General features: G+C 45.6%; 1 protein-coding gene across 1 annotated transcript in view; it reads left to right on the top strand.

Moving 5' to 3' along the window:
• The window catches only part of LOC138247403 (immunoglobulin superfamily member 1-like), a 416,459-nt gene extending 399,807 nt beyond the window's left edge, over window positions 1-16,652 (top strand). Inside the window, exon 6 of the mRNA XM_069202042.1 lies at window positions 16,331-16,652. Coding sequence (XP_069058143.1) covers window positions 16,331-16,470 — 140 coding nt within the window. The 3' untranslated portion in view covers window positions 16,471-16,652. The remainder of the gene's footprint in view (window positions 1-16,330) is intronic.
• The last annotated feature ends 1,356 nt before the right edge of the window (window positions 16,653-18,008 follow it).

The raw sequence follows: 18,008 nt of genomic DNA, 5'->3' as shown, positions 1-18,008 counted from the left end.
AGTGGTTGGGCAAGGCCTAGTGCCCAGGGCAGCTCTGTGTGTGTTGTGTCCCCAACGGTAGTGGTGTTGCTGGCAATGACCATGTGTGTCCTCTGTCTCTCCCACCCTTCTTATTTTGTCACCCTGTCCTTGTGTGCATTAGCATCATCTGGCGGAGGAGCAGAGGCACCGGCGACCGAGGGAGCTGCATCCCACATGGCCCAGGAGGGTGAATCCACGGAGGGTATAGGCACCAGTGGGATGGAGGGCGAGGGGAGCTCCACAACGGGGACAGGAGGGGACACCAGCGACAGCGACTCCTCCTCTGATGGAAGCTACCTGGCGGTGGCGGACACCTCTGTACCCACTCCATCAACAGGTACAGCCGCCACCCCCCTATCAGCACATCCCTCCCAGCAGCCCCTCAGCATGTTTCCTTTGCCCGCTTACCCGGGAGGGTGGGCATCTCTTTCGCCCCAGGCACCTCGGGCCCTGCCCCAGTCAGCCCTGCTGCCCTCAGTGAGGAGGCTATTGACCTCCTGAGATCCCTCACTGTTGGGCAGTCAACCATTCTGAATGCCATCCAGGGTGTCGAGAGGCATTTGCAGCAAACAAATGCATACCTGGAGGGCATTCATTCTAGCGTGGCGGCCCAACAGAGAGCATTTCAGGCTCTGGCCTCAGCACTGATGGCAGCCATTGTCCCTGTGTCCAGCCTCCCCCCTCCAATTTCCACTACCCAGTCCCAATCTCCTCTACCTCACCCTATCCCAAGTACACCATCAGACCAGCACGCACAAACATCAACAGACAAAAGTGGCTCAGGAAAACATAAGCACCACACATCCCACAGGCACTCACACATGCACCATACCCATGCACACATACCAACATCCACTTCTTCCACTGTGTCCCCCTCCTCTACGTCCTCCACCTCCCTCCCAGTCTCGTCTCCACTCACACCTGCATGCACTACATCATCAGCCACTGCCTCCATCACCACCATGCCGATCACTACACACCGTTCACATGCAATCACCACCTCCACTACCATTCACACATCCCCTGTGTCCTCTCCCAGTGTGTCTGTGAGCCCTCCTCCCAAAGTACACAAACGCAGACACACACCAACTCAACAGCCATCCACCTCACAACATCCTCCAGCCCATGCACCTTCACCCAAACTCAGCAGACGTACACCTCCTACAACCACTACCTCTTCCTCCACTCCCACACCCTCTCCATCTTCCTGTCCCAGTGTGTCTAAAAAAACTTTTCCTAGCTAACTTGAACCTCTTCCCTACACCTCCCCCTGCTGTCCGTCCCCTAGGGCCAGGATGTCCGCGTCTGCTGTGATCCGTGCAAGTCGGGTGGATCAAAGGGAGCACCCATCAGAGCTGCCAGTGTGCCACCTACAGATGGGAAGGACCACCCTATTCCACCACCTGCCAAGGTCAAAAAGGGTCCGGCTTCCAGCAGGGGAAAGTCGCACCAACCACCCAGCAAGGCCTCGCCCAAACAGAGAGGACAGTGCCAAGGTCCCAGCAGTGACTGCCAAGGTGGGGAAGGGCCACAAGGCAAAGGCCAAGTCATCTCAGGGCACGATGCCTCCTGGTGAGGGGCCGGTGACCATCATTTCATCAGGGATGCCAGCGGCCTGTTCCACAGTAGCCACCGCCCCAACGACTGCCACCTGCACCACCACCTGCATCGCCGTTGCCACAACATCAGTCTGCAGCATCCTCCCCAAGGATCAACCATCCGAGGCTGCCGGAGACGGTATGGTGTCTCCCCCCACCTCAACAGACACTTGCACCATGGCCAGCACCGGCAGCATCTCCGCCGCAGCCACTGCCACCTGCACCACCATCTGCACCGCCACGTGCTCAGCCAGTACCACTCTGTCGGACATCAGCAGCATCACCAGTGGGCAGCTGTCGGAGGCTGCAGGCGACGTCCTGGACCCTGGACATGCCACTTGAGGCCCCACTTCCAGCAATGGCACTACCAGCAGTTGGCAGCCTAAGTCGCCACAGGATGGAGTGTGGCTCTGCTTCCATGGAGTATCATGCTACCTGTTCCAGGTACATCGCTTGGCTCAGACACCCAGGTGAGAGGATGTTAACTGCCATACCCCAGGTGCAGCATCACTTGGCACAAAGCCCCCTCCAGAACCAGTGGAGAGATATATCCACACGCCCAATCCTTGGCAGGATGAAGCACACTGGATACAAAGCCCCCTCCAGAACCAGTGGAGAGATACATCCACTCACCCAATCCTTGGCAGGATGAAGCACACTGGGCACAAAGCCCCCTCCAGAACCAGTGGAGAGATACATCCACTCACCCAATCCTTGGCAGGATGAAGCAGACTGGGTAAAAAGCCCCCTCCAGAGCCAGTGGAACATGGCACCCACTTGAGAGACTGTGGCTTTGCACTCCCCAGGAGCAAACAGTGGGCAAACCACCCACTTGAGAGACTTGAGAGTCTGTGGCTTTGCACTCCCCAGGACCAGGCAGCGGGCAAACCACCCACTTGAGAGACTGTGGCTTTGCACTCCCCAGGACCAAGAAGTGGGCAAACCACCCACTTGAGAGACTTGAGAGACTGTGGCTTTGCACTCCCCAGCACCAAGCAGTGGGCAAACCACCCACTTGAGAGACTTGAGAGACTGTGGCTTTGCACTCCCCAGGACCAAGCAGTGGGCAAACCACCCACTTGAGAGACTTGAGAGACTGTGGCTTTGCACTCCCCAGGACCAAGCAAGGGGCATGGAGCCCCCTCGAGGAGCAGTGGCATCGTACCATCTTCCGGCTGAGGTGCCTGTGTTTTTTTGACTTGATGCCCCTGCAGTGTTCTCTCCGTTTTGAGGCAGGTGTCATGTGTGGGCTTTGCCCATGCTTTTTGGGACCACTGGTCCACGGACGTTTACAAGGGATAGTGTACAGCCTTGTGTACATAATGTAAACAATTGTATATATTGATTATTTGCTTTTCTCTTGATATATCTGAATGTTCCAATATAACACTGGTTAGGCTCATTTCCTTTTGTCCTTGCCTTCTTCCAGGGGGTGACAGGGTGTATCTGTATTGTTGTTGGATATGTTTGTGTGCATGGTGTTGTGGGTGAGGGTGGGGGGTGGGGGTGCTGCGTGCTGCGTCTGTTTGTCAATCTCTTTTCCCTCCTCCCCTCCCCTGAGTGCTAGGTGCACTACTCACCGTCGTCACCGCCTTCTTTCTACTTCGTGATGTATTAGTAGATACACCAACATGGGGAGGATCTGCAATTCGGGCTCCATGGCGTCCTGGTTCTTCGTGGAGTGTCGAGAGGTGAGTGGTTTCCCTTCTGTTTTCTGTTTCTGATGTGCTTTTGATGCCATTGGTATCACCCCAGAAAAGCAGGCGGATTGGTGCTTTGTAATACGGTGGGCGGTACATTGTCTTCCGCCTGTCTGTTGGCGGTGACCGCTGCAGTGTTTGTTGCTACCGCCGTGGCGTTCAGAGTGTTAAAGTGGCTGTCTATGTTGGCGGTTTCCGCTGTGGTCGTAATCCCATTTTTTTTACCGGCGGCCTGTTGGCGTTGTTACCGCCGCTTTAATACCGATCGCCAGGGTTGTAATGAGGGCCTATATTTCTTGCTTTTCCCTTCACTTCTTTATATTTTCTTTTCTTTCTTCCATCCTTCTATTTCCTACCCTTTCTTTTGTCCACCTACATGCAGAGGCATGGCAGAGCAGGGTGTCAGAGGGAGTGGTGGCACCACAGCGGCTGCTAGCCACTTACCTTGTGACGTGGCTTCACCACTAAGGGATGCAGCCATGCCCCATATTCACAGAGGAGGAGTTGGAAGCACTTTTTTCAGCAGGTTAACCTCCCCTCCATGCAGGCGGCAAGCCTGGGAGCGGTTCTGCCCTTTGGGAGTGTTGACTGATGTGTGGGGAGGGTGCACCGGTTGGTGCGTCGGCACAGTGGCATTCAGCACACCCAGCAAAAGGTGACTCACCATTGGGGAGACATAATGGACTATGAACAAGACCTGCTCGACCTGCTGGTCAATGAGGTGTCGAGGCTCGGTGAGTAATAGTTCTTTATTTGTTGTGTGTGTTCCACAATGCTAATTTTTCTTACATTACGACGAATATTTATTGTATGATATTTATTGTATGATCCAGTTAGCTAGCTAAGTGCTCAGTCAGTCCTTTCTAATTGTACTTGTTGGCGTGCATTTGGGATGATTATTTAAGAAGCCATGCAGACTGAGACTCCTCCTGTCACCAAGAATAAGACAGTGGTATTAGCAATAAGTAATATCAGTGAGTTAGCATCTCCTTCTTGTGCCTTTTATTTATGTAGTTCATGCAGTCCCTCCCAATCACAATCTCCTGGTGATGTGTAGTATGATATCATTATAGTATGCATCTATGTACTGAAAAAAAATGGAGGCTGAGTTGCCCCATCAAGGATGGTTGAGAAGCAAAGATAATTTGTAAATATGAATGCATTGTTAGTGGTACATAGTTGTAAATGTAGTTTAGGAAATTTGGAGAGGGCTTAGGTGTAGGAATTAGGATAGTAAAGGTAATAGGTCAACTCAAGTGGAGTCAATACTAGGCGATCTGATTTAGAAAAGTTATTGTGTTTGCCTCTGCCTATCAAAATATTTTTGGGGAGTTTAACTGTCACACTAACTTTTTTGTTTCTTCTTTCTTTCTGACATCAGCACCCAAGGGGAAGAAGAGGGCAATGTCCGGGGAGGGTCCAGGAGGAGACGAGGGTGCCAGGGCCACCACCAGTGGGGAAACTGGTGGATCTGCTGGCACCAGTAAGCCTTCCTATTATATCATTATTATTATTTTCCTAACTTCCACCTCTCCTCATTTCAAATACATTTTCTTTTATTTTTATTGCACCCATCTTCCTTTTTGTACGTTTTTTTGTTCTATCTAAGCTTTGCTAAATTCTTGTTATCCCTGCATTTATCTGTTTGTCATTTGTCTGTATCATACTTCCTCCTGTACTGGTATATCTTTCTTATGCATTTCTACTAAGCTTAGCTTTCCCTTCTCTCCTTATATATTTTGCGGACTGGTACTTTAATAATTAGAGGACAGATTTTTAGGACAGGTACTCTACCAACAAGATTGCTTTTCTACACACTTGTTTGTGAAGGTCATTTGTCAACCAAGACCTTGCAATAGGCCCTCCTGGATTGACCAATCTATTGCACTCGCTTATTGTGGTTCAGTGACTTAGCACTGCCCCTCCATTATGAAAGGTTTGCGGTTGATTAGACTACCTGGCTTTTCTAACATAATTAACTGACAAAATTCTTAAGGTAGATAGAAGAGGATAGACTCGTGATCTATTGTTGCATTTTGGTGAAATCTAAAAGTTTTTTCGTTTTTTCCAGCCGCACTGACCACCAGTGCAGGGACCAGTGGCAGCACTAGTGCGCCAGACGTGGCAGCAGTTGGAGGGGGAGAACTGACGGCAACAGGGAAGGTCGTTGGTAAGTCATATCGCTCTTGCTCATTGACAATTGCTAGTATACTCACTGCAAGGGCTTTGCCTGTGAATCCCCCCCTGGTTTAGCAGCTACAGCGGGGGTTCTTGAAGGCCTCTTCTCTCTGCAATCAGAAGACAAAAGCTCATAAGGAACGAGTGCTACAAATGATAGCTTGATGGAAAAGCAAACAAAGGATGGATGGATAAAAGAAAGAATGGGTGAAATGGTATTTGAATGAAAGGATGTATGGGTGAGTGAAATGAAATGATGCGTAGATGAGTGATAGGAGATGCATGGGTGGGTGAAAGGATGGATGAAAGGGGTGAAATCATGCCTCAGTGAGTGAAGGGTGGATAGGTAAAAGGATGCTTGGGTGGGGTGGGTGGATGGTAACAAACAATGTCTGGGTAAATGGATGGGTGGGTGAAAGCATGGTGGTTAAAAGGGTGAATACTGGATAGGTGAGTGTATGGATGGACGGGTAGATATATGGATGGCTGGATTGAAATGGTGAAGGACTGGACAAGGGAGAGTAAAGCTTAAATGGTGGGTACATAAGGGTTATAGAATAGATGAATGTATAATTGCTTGAATCAAGATATAAGGGAACTCTTCTATATAGGGACATGTCTGTTCACCTGCTTGGTTTGTATGGTTATCAAAGCTTTGGTTCAATGTGGGGGTATTTTAATTTTCTGTCTACTTCCTTAACTCCCTGTAGTTGTTAAGCAAGGCAGATATGTATCCTCCCACGCATCATCATACCTCCCTCCCCATTAGCCACCCATGCTATTATGAATTAATTGCAGTGTGGTTCAATTCATCAGTACAATAGTGTTGTTTGTGCAATGTGCATCTGCTTCAGTTAATGCAGCATTTACAAATTTGCCAATGCATTGCAAACTTAAAACAAGGTGTGTTTCCCTTCTCTCCCAGTGCCCACTCTGTCACGTCCTAGTACTTCAGACATTTATTCTTTTCAAAGTTCTGTCCCAGCCACCCAAACAAAATTGAAAAATCCCTTTTGGCATGCACCACATATATGTACAAGTGATTAATATTTCATGGCTTCCATAACAGATCCTCACCAGTTTAAAGTTTACCCTTTTCATATTTATCAATTACAGTGAGGCATGTGTGGATAAAAAAATGGCCCTGTGAATCGTAATCAGCCGCATTGAATTCCAATGACCCCAGGTCACCATCAATTTATTGCTACTGTGCCACTGTGCTTTTAAAAAAATGTTTGCACAGAGCACTGTTTATAATTTATCATTTTTCTTTACTGCATATAGCTACTCCTGGTTGATATCCTACTCGCCAGGAGACAGCAGCCCAGTGACATAGGCTGGAGGTCATCGCAACTAATATTGGCGGCTGGTGGTCAGCTGGCATCAGCCCATCCTCGTACCACCACTACTGCTCCCCCTCACGCTCGGACCGTAGTTTCCAATGCCGCATCCTGCAACACTTCGTGTGACTTGACTGCTGGATGGCACACATTGAGGCAACCTTTGGTAAACTCTGGCCTACCTGGAGAACGTCCTCTTCTGACCCTTTTTAAAATTTTTGTTTTGGTAAAATGGAATTTTGTTGTGGGTGGAGAGAGTGGGTAAAGAAATTGGGACCGGGTGTTTTTGCGCTTTAAATTTTTTCTTTGGAATATCCTGGTGGACTTTTGTTGTGGACTTTCTTTGGACTTTGGTTGGGGACAGTGCCATTGTTTGGGGAAATGGAAGCAAGCAGGCATGGAGAGTAAAGAACACATGCAAGCCCATGGCAAAGACACACTGGCTGGAAGCACAAAATGGCTGCCAGCCACATGGGCAAACAACAACAACAACAACTAGGAGGCATGGGGAACAAAGAACACATGCAAGCCTATGGTAAGGGTACACTGACTGCATGCACAAAATGGCTGACAGTCACATGGCTGACACAACAAGGAGGCATGAGAACAAGGAAAACATGCAAGACTAAGGACATAGACTACACAAAAAGGCCCCTGGCCACATGGCATGGAGAACAAAGACAAATGGTTGACAATGACAAACACACACATGCACACACACAGGCCATAAGGAGGCATGGTGGTAACACTGAAGAAAATACAAACATTAATTCAGCATTGCAAAACATAAAAATTGAGTGAGCTATAAAAAATTCACAACACACATCCTCCTATGAAACAAATATTACCCCACAACACATACACTTTTTGCAAAAAAAATGAAATGCAAACAATAGCCAACATTTTTTATTTAATCCAATATTTATTTAAAAAAAACACACCACTGAAACATTTATTTCATGCACTGATAACTACTAGTATTTGGCCTACTGGCTAGATGGTGCTTTGAAAATCTAGGCTACATAGTAAATTAAAATTGCAAATGTTACAAACATGTAGTAAGTTACTCAGCTGTGCAACAATTTTACTTTACAAAAGATGAAAAAAATGAAATGTAAAATAAATTATAACTCGGCCCATACTTACACTCGAGGCCACCCACCACTATAAAATTTAAAAATCAAACTAATGTGCAAAGAAATACTGGTGCATGCCTAAGCAAGAAAACTTCATCCTTATACAGTATGTTTTGGACTTGCTTGTGAGATATCACAGAATCAAAGTCTTTAAATCTAAAGATATATCCAGGTGACAAAGAGAGTGATCCTTCCATCTTGAAATCCAAGCGAAAAGTGACCAGGAGATGGACAAAGCAGTTTGAGGAACCTGCTGGATAGGGACAGGAACTTGGAGTCTCTGGGAAACCTCCTTTCTGTTTGAAAAAAAGGCTTCTCACAGAAAAAACACCTTGAATGGTCAATTGGAGAAGAAAAGTCACTAAGAAAACTGTTTTGACTAGCTTTAGATGCATTTAGAGGAGAAAATCTACTCGAAGAGCGTTTGCTCTCATGAGTGATACTGTTTTGGCCATCGTCATGGCCAGAAGCTGCACAAGCGGGCGCAAAGTGTTGTGCGTGCTTGCTAGTGGCCGAGAGTCGCGAGCACCAAAATCAAATCTCACGCTTGAACGAACTTCATTTCACGCAGGATGGTGTAATTCGGGAACTCCATACTTCTCCACGTAGTGCGAAGTGCTCGAATCCTGAAAAGTCACTAGCAGAGCAGAGTTTTGTGCTGGGGCCTACTGATTGCCCCTACTGGTAGCCTGGAGCCAGGGCTGAGGATACCTGGGCACTTCAAAGATCTTTCTTTGCAGTCACCCCATTTCAAAACCACATTTGTGTACAAGTACTAGGTCTCTGACTCCACCAAATCAGACACTTCTGGACCTACAACTGGACTCTGTCAGAAGAATTGTTGTGCTGTGCCAAAGTCTGTCACCCTGCTGAACCACTTACTTGGAAAGACTTTTCTGCTGTGCTGCTCTGCTGCCTTCTGAACCTGCTGAGGAAGAGTTGGACTCTTCCTTGCCATTGAAGTAATCACAAGGGACTTGCTGGCTTGCCGCTTGTTGCTCAAGGCTCAGGGCTTTAAAAGTTCCTTTCGCCTGCCTCTGTGCCTGGTTCACTAAAAGTGGACCCTGATATTTGCATTACTAAAAGTGACGTATCTTCTGCCTGCTGGAAGCAGCAACTGATACATCGACCCTGATGTGGGAGTAGGATTGGTGCATCGCTCTCAGAACTGATGCCTTGCCGTCAAGAGTCTAACGCTCAGAGTCGGGCTTCACTGCCACAGAAGCTTAGAGAGATCTATTCCTTCCTCCTACTGCATGGAGAAACCCTGAGCACCGCCTTCAGAACCAGCACCTCTTGGCTCAGTGACTTGTGATTGAAACCAACACATCGTCACCACTCCATGAGAAAATCAACATATCACCTCAACTGTGCGACCAACTTTGATGCATCCACTGACGCATCACTTGCCTGTGTCTCACATCTTGCTGTTGTGAACAGGATCAAGGTACTCTGTTCACTGGGCCTACATGATTTCTGTACCTGGCCTGTGCTCCATCAGCGTCAGCTTGAATTGTTGACTTTGCCCTAATCCAGCGTGACCTCATGTAACCCCTAAAGTACTGTTTGCTTCTAAGGACCAAAACTCTTTGGTCTTAATTTATCTATAAAATTATTGCCTATTTTTCTAAACTTCTGTGGAGTTTTTTGTGGTGTTTGCATTGTGTTACTGTGTGTTGCCCAAATACTTCACACATTGCCTCTTTAGATAAGCCTGACTGGTCTGTGCAAAGCTTCCAGAAGATGAGCACAGGTTATCTCTTAGTGCGTACTTGACTTACTCTGACTACAATGGTGGTCCCTACTTGGAGGGCCAGACATACTACACTGCTATGAAGACCATACTAGTCCAAACATTTGGGCTGACACCTGAGAAATACAAACAGACGTTAAGGGTCAGTCATAGTATTGCATCACAGAGCTGGGTGGACTGCTTAGGCTATGCTAGCAAGGCACTAAAGGGCTTGTTGAGGGGCAGCAAGGCAGAAGATTATACAGGGCTGTACAACTTACTTTTGAAGGAGCACATACTTGATTATTGTTTTATAGAACTGTGCCAACACCTGATTGATAGTAAGCTTTCTGACCCCAGAAACCTTGCTGAGGAGGGGGACATCTGGGTCAGCACCAGAGTATCCAAAAAGGTACCTGGGATTGACCCCATAAAGTGTAGTTCAGGTTCCCTCCGACCTATTGAGGGGGAGGTCATGGAAGGCCTAGACAAGTCTCAGGTAAAGGGGGAAGGAAAGGGTTCCATCTCCCTGCTGAGAAGATGGTGGTAGCCCAGGACACCCCATTTCCAACCCCTCTGCTTTGATTGTTTCCAGCTAGGACACAAGCATGGGGACTCTGTCCAAAGAAACCACCCATGGGGGGGGTATTCTCAAGGCATGGCCATGTCTGTGTCCAATACACGTTTGAGGTGGGTGACAGCTACACTTTGTGCAGTCCCTTGAGACAGCCACAAACACAGGAAGGTTAGCAGGAAGGGCAAGATGGGTTGACACTTACACCTAAATAGGAGGTGCCTGTCCCCACATAAAGGGATGATTACACCCTACTGATAGTATGCATTCCTTTGTGGTCGTCTTGAACTGTTGACTTTGAACCAGCACGCGACCTCAAGTAACCTCTAAAGGGCTATTTGTTTCTAAGCGATATAACTCTTTTATTCTTTAAATATTTATTACTTGACTTCAACTGATTGGATTTGTGTTATTTTGGTCTTGATTTGTTTATTATTATTATTGTTTATTTTTCTAAACCTTGTGGGGATTTTATTGTGTTACTGAGTGTGTGTGTTGCAGAAATGCTTTACATTTACATACAGAAATGCTTTACATTCCCTCTTTAGATAAGCCTGACTGCTCTGTGCCAAGCTACCAGAGGGTGAGCATAGGTTATCTTTTATTGTGCAAAAGAGTTACCTTGACCAGAGTGGTAGTCCTAATTTCAACTGGTCATGCCCCTGCCAACTAGAGACCTCATTTCTAACATTAACTAAAGGGTTCAGGGTGACCAATCACTTGAGATTACAGAATTGGGAAACCAATTCTATGGTAGGACCAGAAGAGAGGATTATGCTCAAACGTTCTTTCCTTTATTAATAAACAGCCTTACTTTCTGAAAAGAAATTTCATTTCTCATGAACCCTTGGGAAGGAAAATGAACAGCAATCAGAACGTCCTTGTCCTAATATAGTCCATTAACAATCTTTATGCTTTCTCTTTCTTCACTGCTTCTGCAGCCATTCAGAAAAGTGTTCCTTCTTTCTGATTTCTGAATCTGAATTGTAGATTATTTCTTTATGATTGTGGTCTGGTTGCCAGAGCCTGCAGTAATGCTTTCACTGATCTTTTTGTGGGTTGTGTATCTTTCCCGGGGTCGCGAAAGCTCAAAGTAGCTGAGCAGCCTCTAAAAGGCGCTCAACCACCATAGAATTGCTCTCAGGCTCCAGGGCAGCTGCATGTTTGGTCTTCTCACAGCGGGCTGAGGCTTGGGTTGTCTTGGTGCACCAGAAGGAATCTGGAGTTCGAGTGCCTCGCGGACGCGTTTTTGTTAACAGGGTACTTTCAAGTGGGGCACCTTAGAAAACCTCTGGAGAAGGAGGTCAGAGCCCACTTGAGAGCGGCATGCCCCCGGCCATCCTTGGAAAGTAAGATGGCCTTAATCCCCAAAGTGGACCCTCGAATGTCTACGTTCCTAGCTAAGTACATCCGGGACCCTAAGAAAGGCATTGATTGCTTCTGTTGAGCATGCCAGGATAAAATATTGGATATTGCTGGTCAAGTGGTATAGATTTTGGATATGGCGGAGGAGGCTAAGCACTCTGGTTCTCTCATCACTTCAGAAATCCTCTCAGGTTGGGCAGAGTGGGCACTGTTGAAGGAGAGACGCTGCTCCTTACTCATAAAGGTGGCCCCAAAATTGGGCAACCTGACCTCTTTAGAGGCACGCCCTTCTGCACAGGGATGTTTGTTTGGAGAACCTTTCATCAAGGAGTTTGGCAAATTCACTGCCACATTCAACTCCATTGATAAGGCACAAGCCTCCATAAAGAACATTTTCCATTCTAAGGTTTTTGCTTAGGCCGGGTGTGGAAGGGGCACTCATCTAGTTGCTTCCTGTCTAACGCCACCTTGAAAGGCCAAGGCTCCTGCTCGGTGCAGTGACAAGACCAGTCTAAATTTGGCGGATTCTTCCTGTCCTGACATTTCCAGTGCAACCGCGGAGTCTGAGCCGGAGGCTGTGGTACTCATAGATCAACCAAAGGTAAGAACTCCTGTCTTTCCAACTAAAAGTGGGAGGGCGGCTGGATATGTTTGTGGGGAACTGGAAAGCTTTGACTCAGATGCATGGGTGCTCCATATGGTCCAGAGTTTCCATATCATCTTTTTGGGGATCTCAGTCCAGACATCCAGACCCCATCCTCTTTGCTTCTCCAGGGAACAGGAGGCCCTCTTCAATCAGGAGGTGAGCGATCTGCTGCCAAAGGAACAATAGTACATACCAAGGGTTTCGCAAGCAACATTTCCTGCTACAGAAAAGGGATGGGGTTTTCCGTCTGGTAATAAACCTCTGCGAGTTCAATGAGTGGTTGGTGTACTGCCACATCAAGATGGAGGGGACCCATCTTTTGCAGGATTTGTGAGACCAGGTGATTGTTTGGGGTGATGGACATAAAGGACGCTTACCTGACAGTTCTGATCTTTACCCCGCACTGCCACTTCTTGCAGTTTCTTTGAAAGGGGAAAGCTTTTGAGTTCCAGGCATTACCTTTTGGCCTGTCCTCTGCCTCTAGGTGTTTCACAAAGGTCCTAAAGCCGGTGGTGGAACTCCTTTATGGTCGAGATATCAGTATGACAGTCTAGTTGGATGACATTCTACTGATGTATCAGTGTTCTCCGATCCTGGTGGAGCAGCTCTAGATGTCTGTCAATTTTTTTAAACAACTGGGTTTTGTGATCAACAAAAGGAAATCGTTGATAGTTATAGAACAAAAGACGATTTTACTGGGTTTTGTCATAGACTCCAGGGATTCGACTCTAAAACTCTCTTCCATAAAGTTTGCAAAGATCAGGCACAAGATCAGGAAGGCTCTGTCACACAAGAACAAGTCTCTTCTGCAGCAGACCTGTTTAGTGGGGCTATTGGCATAGTCGGTACAGGCGATGTTCCCTGGCCTTCTTCATTGCAGGGCGCCTCAAAGATGAAAGGCAGTCTAGTTGCATTGGGGCTTGAGATAGTCAGAATCAGTTCCATTGATGGATAAAGTTTGGAAGGAGATGCAGTGGTGGCTCACCCACATAGAGGTCTGGGACAGGCTAGCAATCTTCGGTTCTAGCCTGGATATTGTGATAGAATTTGACACCATCAGAACAGGCTAGGGAGCCACCAGTGGAAATGTGTTTACTGGAGGAAAGTGGTCATCAAAAGAACAGAACATGCACATAAATTGCATGGAATTGCTGGTGGGGTCCTTTTTAGTTTGCTATTGGACAAAGGACAAGGCAAATTGTTACGTGCTTCTGAAGATAGACAATGTCTTAACAGTTCATTATATCAATCATCTGTGAGGTGCACAATCCAGGTTGCTAGCGCAACTGGCTAAGGACTTCTGGCAGTATTGTCTTGACCATCATATATCGGTGACAGAGGAGTACAACCGAGGGGAAAACAACAAAGTGCCCTACTGTACTCACAACATTGCCAAGATCTCAGTGCTTGGAAATTCCACCCAGAGTCTTTCAGGCGATTCAGAGACACTGGGGACTATTTCCAGAGGACCTGTTTGCTTCTTGCCAGGATCATCAGGTGGGAAAAGACTTCAGTTGGAGGCCAGATCCTCAAGCGGTAGCTACGGATATGTTCCTTCAGAATTGGAGTGTGGAGAGAGGTTGCGCCTTTCCCCCGTTCATAATGATCATGAGGTTGCTAGTGCAAGTCTGGCTTCAGAGAGAGGACCTGGTGGTCATTAGTCCTTTTTGGAGGTGTCAAGTTTGGTTTTCTGTGAGGATGGAACTTTCTTTGGATTTTCCAATCCATCTACCCCACAGTCCGGATCTCCTGAGAAACAATTTGGGAAATTCTCATCATCTGATCCAGGATGGATCACTTTGTCTATTAGCAGGGAGGAGTTAAGGAGCCAATGGATGATTGGAGGACTTTCAAAGGAATCTGAGCGTCTCTTGTCACAGGCCTACGTGGCTTTAACGAATCAGAGATATCAGTCCACTTGGGGGCAATGGTTATGTTGGTGTATTCAGAGGAATATTGATCCGCTGGGGTCCATAATGGTCCATGTATTGAATTTTCTGACCTTGATTGTATCGGATGGGTTTGCTTATTGGTCAGTGAATACCTTTAGGTCAGCCATATCGGTGTGCTATGACCCCACTGATGTCTCTCTGGTTGGCAGCTGTTGGTCAAGAAACTGATGAGAGGCATACTTTTGTCTATCCTACTTGAACCTAGGTATTCTTGCATGTGGGATGCCACAAAGTCCTGAATCTGTTCCTTTCATGGCAACATAATGAATACCTGAAGAGGAAACAGTTATCTGGTAAGCTAGTCATGCTGCTATGTTTACTTTCTTGTAAATGAGTATATGATGTGTGAGCCCTGGATATTACAGGTAGTGTATTTATCCAAGAAGGGGTTACTTTCTACATTTGGAGGAGAATTAAATCCAATTCCAGAGTGGTGTTTTATCCTGTTTCTCCAACCAGACCTAAACTCTGCATGGTCAGATGCCTTAAAGCTTATGAGGTTTTGATGAAGGAGAGTCATCCTGCTGGTGAACGCTAACTCCTGATTTCCCTCTGTGAGTAGTTTAAGGTGGTGTCTACTGCAAAATGACTAAAGCTTGTCATGCAAAAGGCTGGCTTTGACATTTTGATTTTAAATGCCCACTTGGCCAGAGGGGCGATCGCTTCCAAAGCCTTTTCTCTGGGGCTAGACTGGAGGATATCTCGAACACTGCTGATTGGTCATCAGATTCTAGGTTCAAAACAATTTACTTCAAACCAGTGTTTAACATGCCACGCTGGTCATCAATGAGCTTTGAACTTGCAAAATCTGCACCTCCGATCCTGCCATAGAATGTAAAATTTCCTAGCTTTAGTAACAGAAAGTGTCAATTCCATTAAGGACACAGAAGCAAGGTTTATTCCCACCAAGTTAGATATTCCTACTCCCTATAAACAATTAGAGTCTCTAGGGGAGATTAACTTGAATCCCATATGGTCTAAATATAATATTCTTTGCATGGGTAGATATGCCTGTCTTTGATATCTTGTTGTGTGTAACAATGATATTTGCGTACTTGATTGGATTATGTCATGCTTGTGGCATCTCTATGGTATTGGTATGATTCTGTTATCAGGATTCTTTTCTGTATTTGTTGCAGGGAATGATTCTTCTAAACAGGACTGATCACTGCATAATGGAGGATGGTTGTCGCACAAAGAAAAAGGGAGGATAGAGATCATTAGTGGACTATACTGGTCAGGGATCTTCTGATTGGCTGTTGTTGTTCATGGTACTTTTCAAGAGTTCATGGGAAAGGAAGTTTCTTTTGAGACTGCTGCATGAATAAAGTAAAGAAAGAATGAGCATAATCTTCACCTCCATGTCCTTAATAGGATTGACATTTTCCATCACTAAAGCTTGGAAATTTTACATTTAGTTTCAGTGCATGCCAAGAGTGTCCATAAGAAGCAACAGATCTGAAGTTTGGGGGACTCTATGAATCAAAAGCCTCTATACAGTGCAAAGATTGGGAAATAGAGCGGAACAACTAGGATGAAGGAAAAGAGTTATATCGGCATTTCACACTAACTGTAGGTAAAGATTAATGTTTATTATAACCCTTCTCTAGCACCATTGACAGTTCCTTGCCAGGCTTTAACTTCCAGTTCAACTGCCAGAGCATAGGACCTCCAGGAATCTACAGACTATAATTAAATACAGTGTTCAAAAGATAACATAAATAAGGACAATATCTTACCCCATACCATAAACTGTCATGGATAGATTAGTTTCTCAAATGAATAGGAATAATCAGTTATACACAATTTACACAATCAAAATGTAGAACCACACAGATATACCAGGGATGAAGCAAATTCTGTTTGGAAGGTACAGTAACTCAAATGAACAAAACATATTCCAGAGAAAACATAGCTTGTATTTATTCAATACCAACCGGTCATATAGTAATGCAATAGACATGCATGCATCTACATTCTACGTGTCCAGTGTCCTTTATGTTGAGGATAAGTGCTGCAATTTCATGTCTCTGTATGGAAAACACATTAGATTTGAAAAATTTATTTCTGTTGTATTTTATCTCACAGATTTCACCCAAGGAAACATTGTCCAAATTGTGCTGGCTGCAGTGGTCCTTCTTATTATTCTTGTCATCCTCACTGAGCACCTTCACAGCAACAAGAGGGATGGAAACCGAACCAGAACTAAACATTATCAAAATGACTGATGGCAAATGTACATTAAATGACCCTTCAGCTTACCTAGCAGACCATAACGCCTTTATGTCTGTCTTTTTGTTTGCAAAAAGACTCTGCTTGTTTTACAAAGAATTAATGAGAATGTAACTACTTTTATTTTTAGGGAGTTGTATTTAATAGTGCTTCAATGGAAAATAAAATGAAACCACATAAAAATATCAAATTGTTATCTCAGACGTGATTTAAATTTTTTTTAATGTCCTCATTCACCTTCTGTTACCCTCTATAATCGTCTTCTGGTACTGTAGTGATAATACCCTTGTCTTAGGGGAGTCACCATGTCCAAGGCAGTTTTGCTATATTCTTCTTGATATCATGGCAAAGGTGGCAAAGTACAAATACAGTGAGTGGTTGTAATCATAGGACAAATCCCTGAAAGACCCTCAATAGCACTCACAGCTTCACCTCATGAAATGCCCGTCTTGTTCCAGCCACTTTGCCAATGGTGCCCAAACTTCTACTTTCTATTTTCAAAACTTGCAGTGTCTATTCTAAGGTTGTACTCATTGGACCACAGCCAGTCAGCCGATATCGGAGGGAGAATATTTAACCATTTCCTACATATCTCCCAATAGGCTAGGGGGGTCATGCAAAAGATCAGTTTCAAATCCTCTTTATTCATGCTGGGCTGCTCTTCCAAAATGCCAAAGATAACGAGGGAAAGGCTTATCTGAACTTGTATGCAAAGATTATAACAGTTAAAGCCTTACTCACATCCTCCCAAAATTTCTGGACTCATGAACATTCTACAAACATATAAATATTGTATGCCTTTTCTAATCCACACTTTGCACATCTCACCATTCTGCCTTTTCCCAGCTTCGATATCCTGAGTGGGGTCCAATAGACTCTGTTAAGGGAGAAAAATTTAATTAAGGGAGAAAAGGGAGAAAAATTAAATTGGCAGCCTTGGCAATGCTACAAAGAAGACTCAAGGATACTTGCCATAAATTATCTAACTAGAGCTCCGGTAAGTGTTCTTTCCACAACTCCTGCAGCAATGTGAATTCTCCTCCTGCCATGTCGATCATTAACCAGTGCTGTCTTGAGACTTCCTTGTTCTTGGGTAGCCCCAAAGTTAGTCTCTTCCAACTAATTTAAACCACCTATCTCCATTGCCGATGCTTGAGGCCAGCTCTTAATTTGGAGGCATTTGAATCTTGAGACTATATTATTCACCCGTTCATGGAACACAGCCTAAGATATAAGCCTACCCTCCTCAAACAATTGGCCCCACCTTAAGATACCCGCCTCTTTTAAGGGAATTGCCAATCTATCACTAACCCAGTCAGGAGGTCCTGGTGAATTCCACAAAGATGCAAGCTTGCTATGGTAAGCACGTTGGGTGGTCTTCCTAATGCAAGTGCCATATTTCAGCCATTCCCTGTAATATCATAAGCCTGACCTTTTTGCTATAATTGGGGTCAGCATACTTATATATAACACATAAATCTCTACCCTGAATATCCCTTAACATAACTATGAACATAGGAGCATATTTAGGATC

This window comes from Pleurodeles waltl, chromosome 7 (genome assembly GCF_031143425.1).
Source record: "Pleurodeles waltl isolate 20211129_DDA chromosome 7, aPleWal1.hap1.20221129, whole genome shotgun sequence".
Classification (NCBI taxonomy): Eukaryota; Metazoa; Chordata; class Amphibia; order Caudata; family Salamandridae; genus Pleurodeles; species Pleurodeles waltl.
The sequence above is the reverse complement of the archived record's forward strand: the minus strand, read 5'-3'. Positions and strand labels throughout refer to the sequence as shown.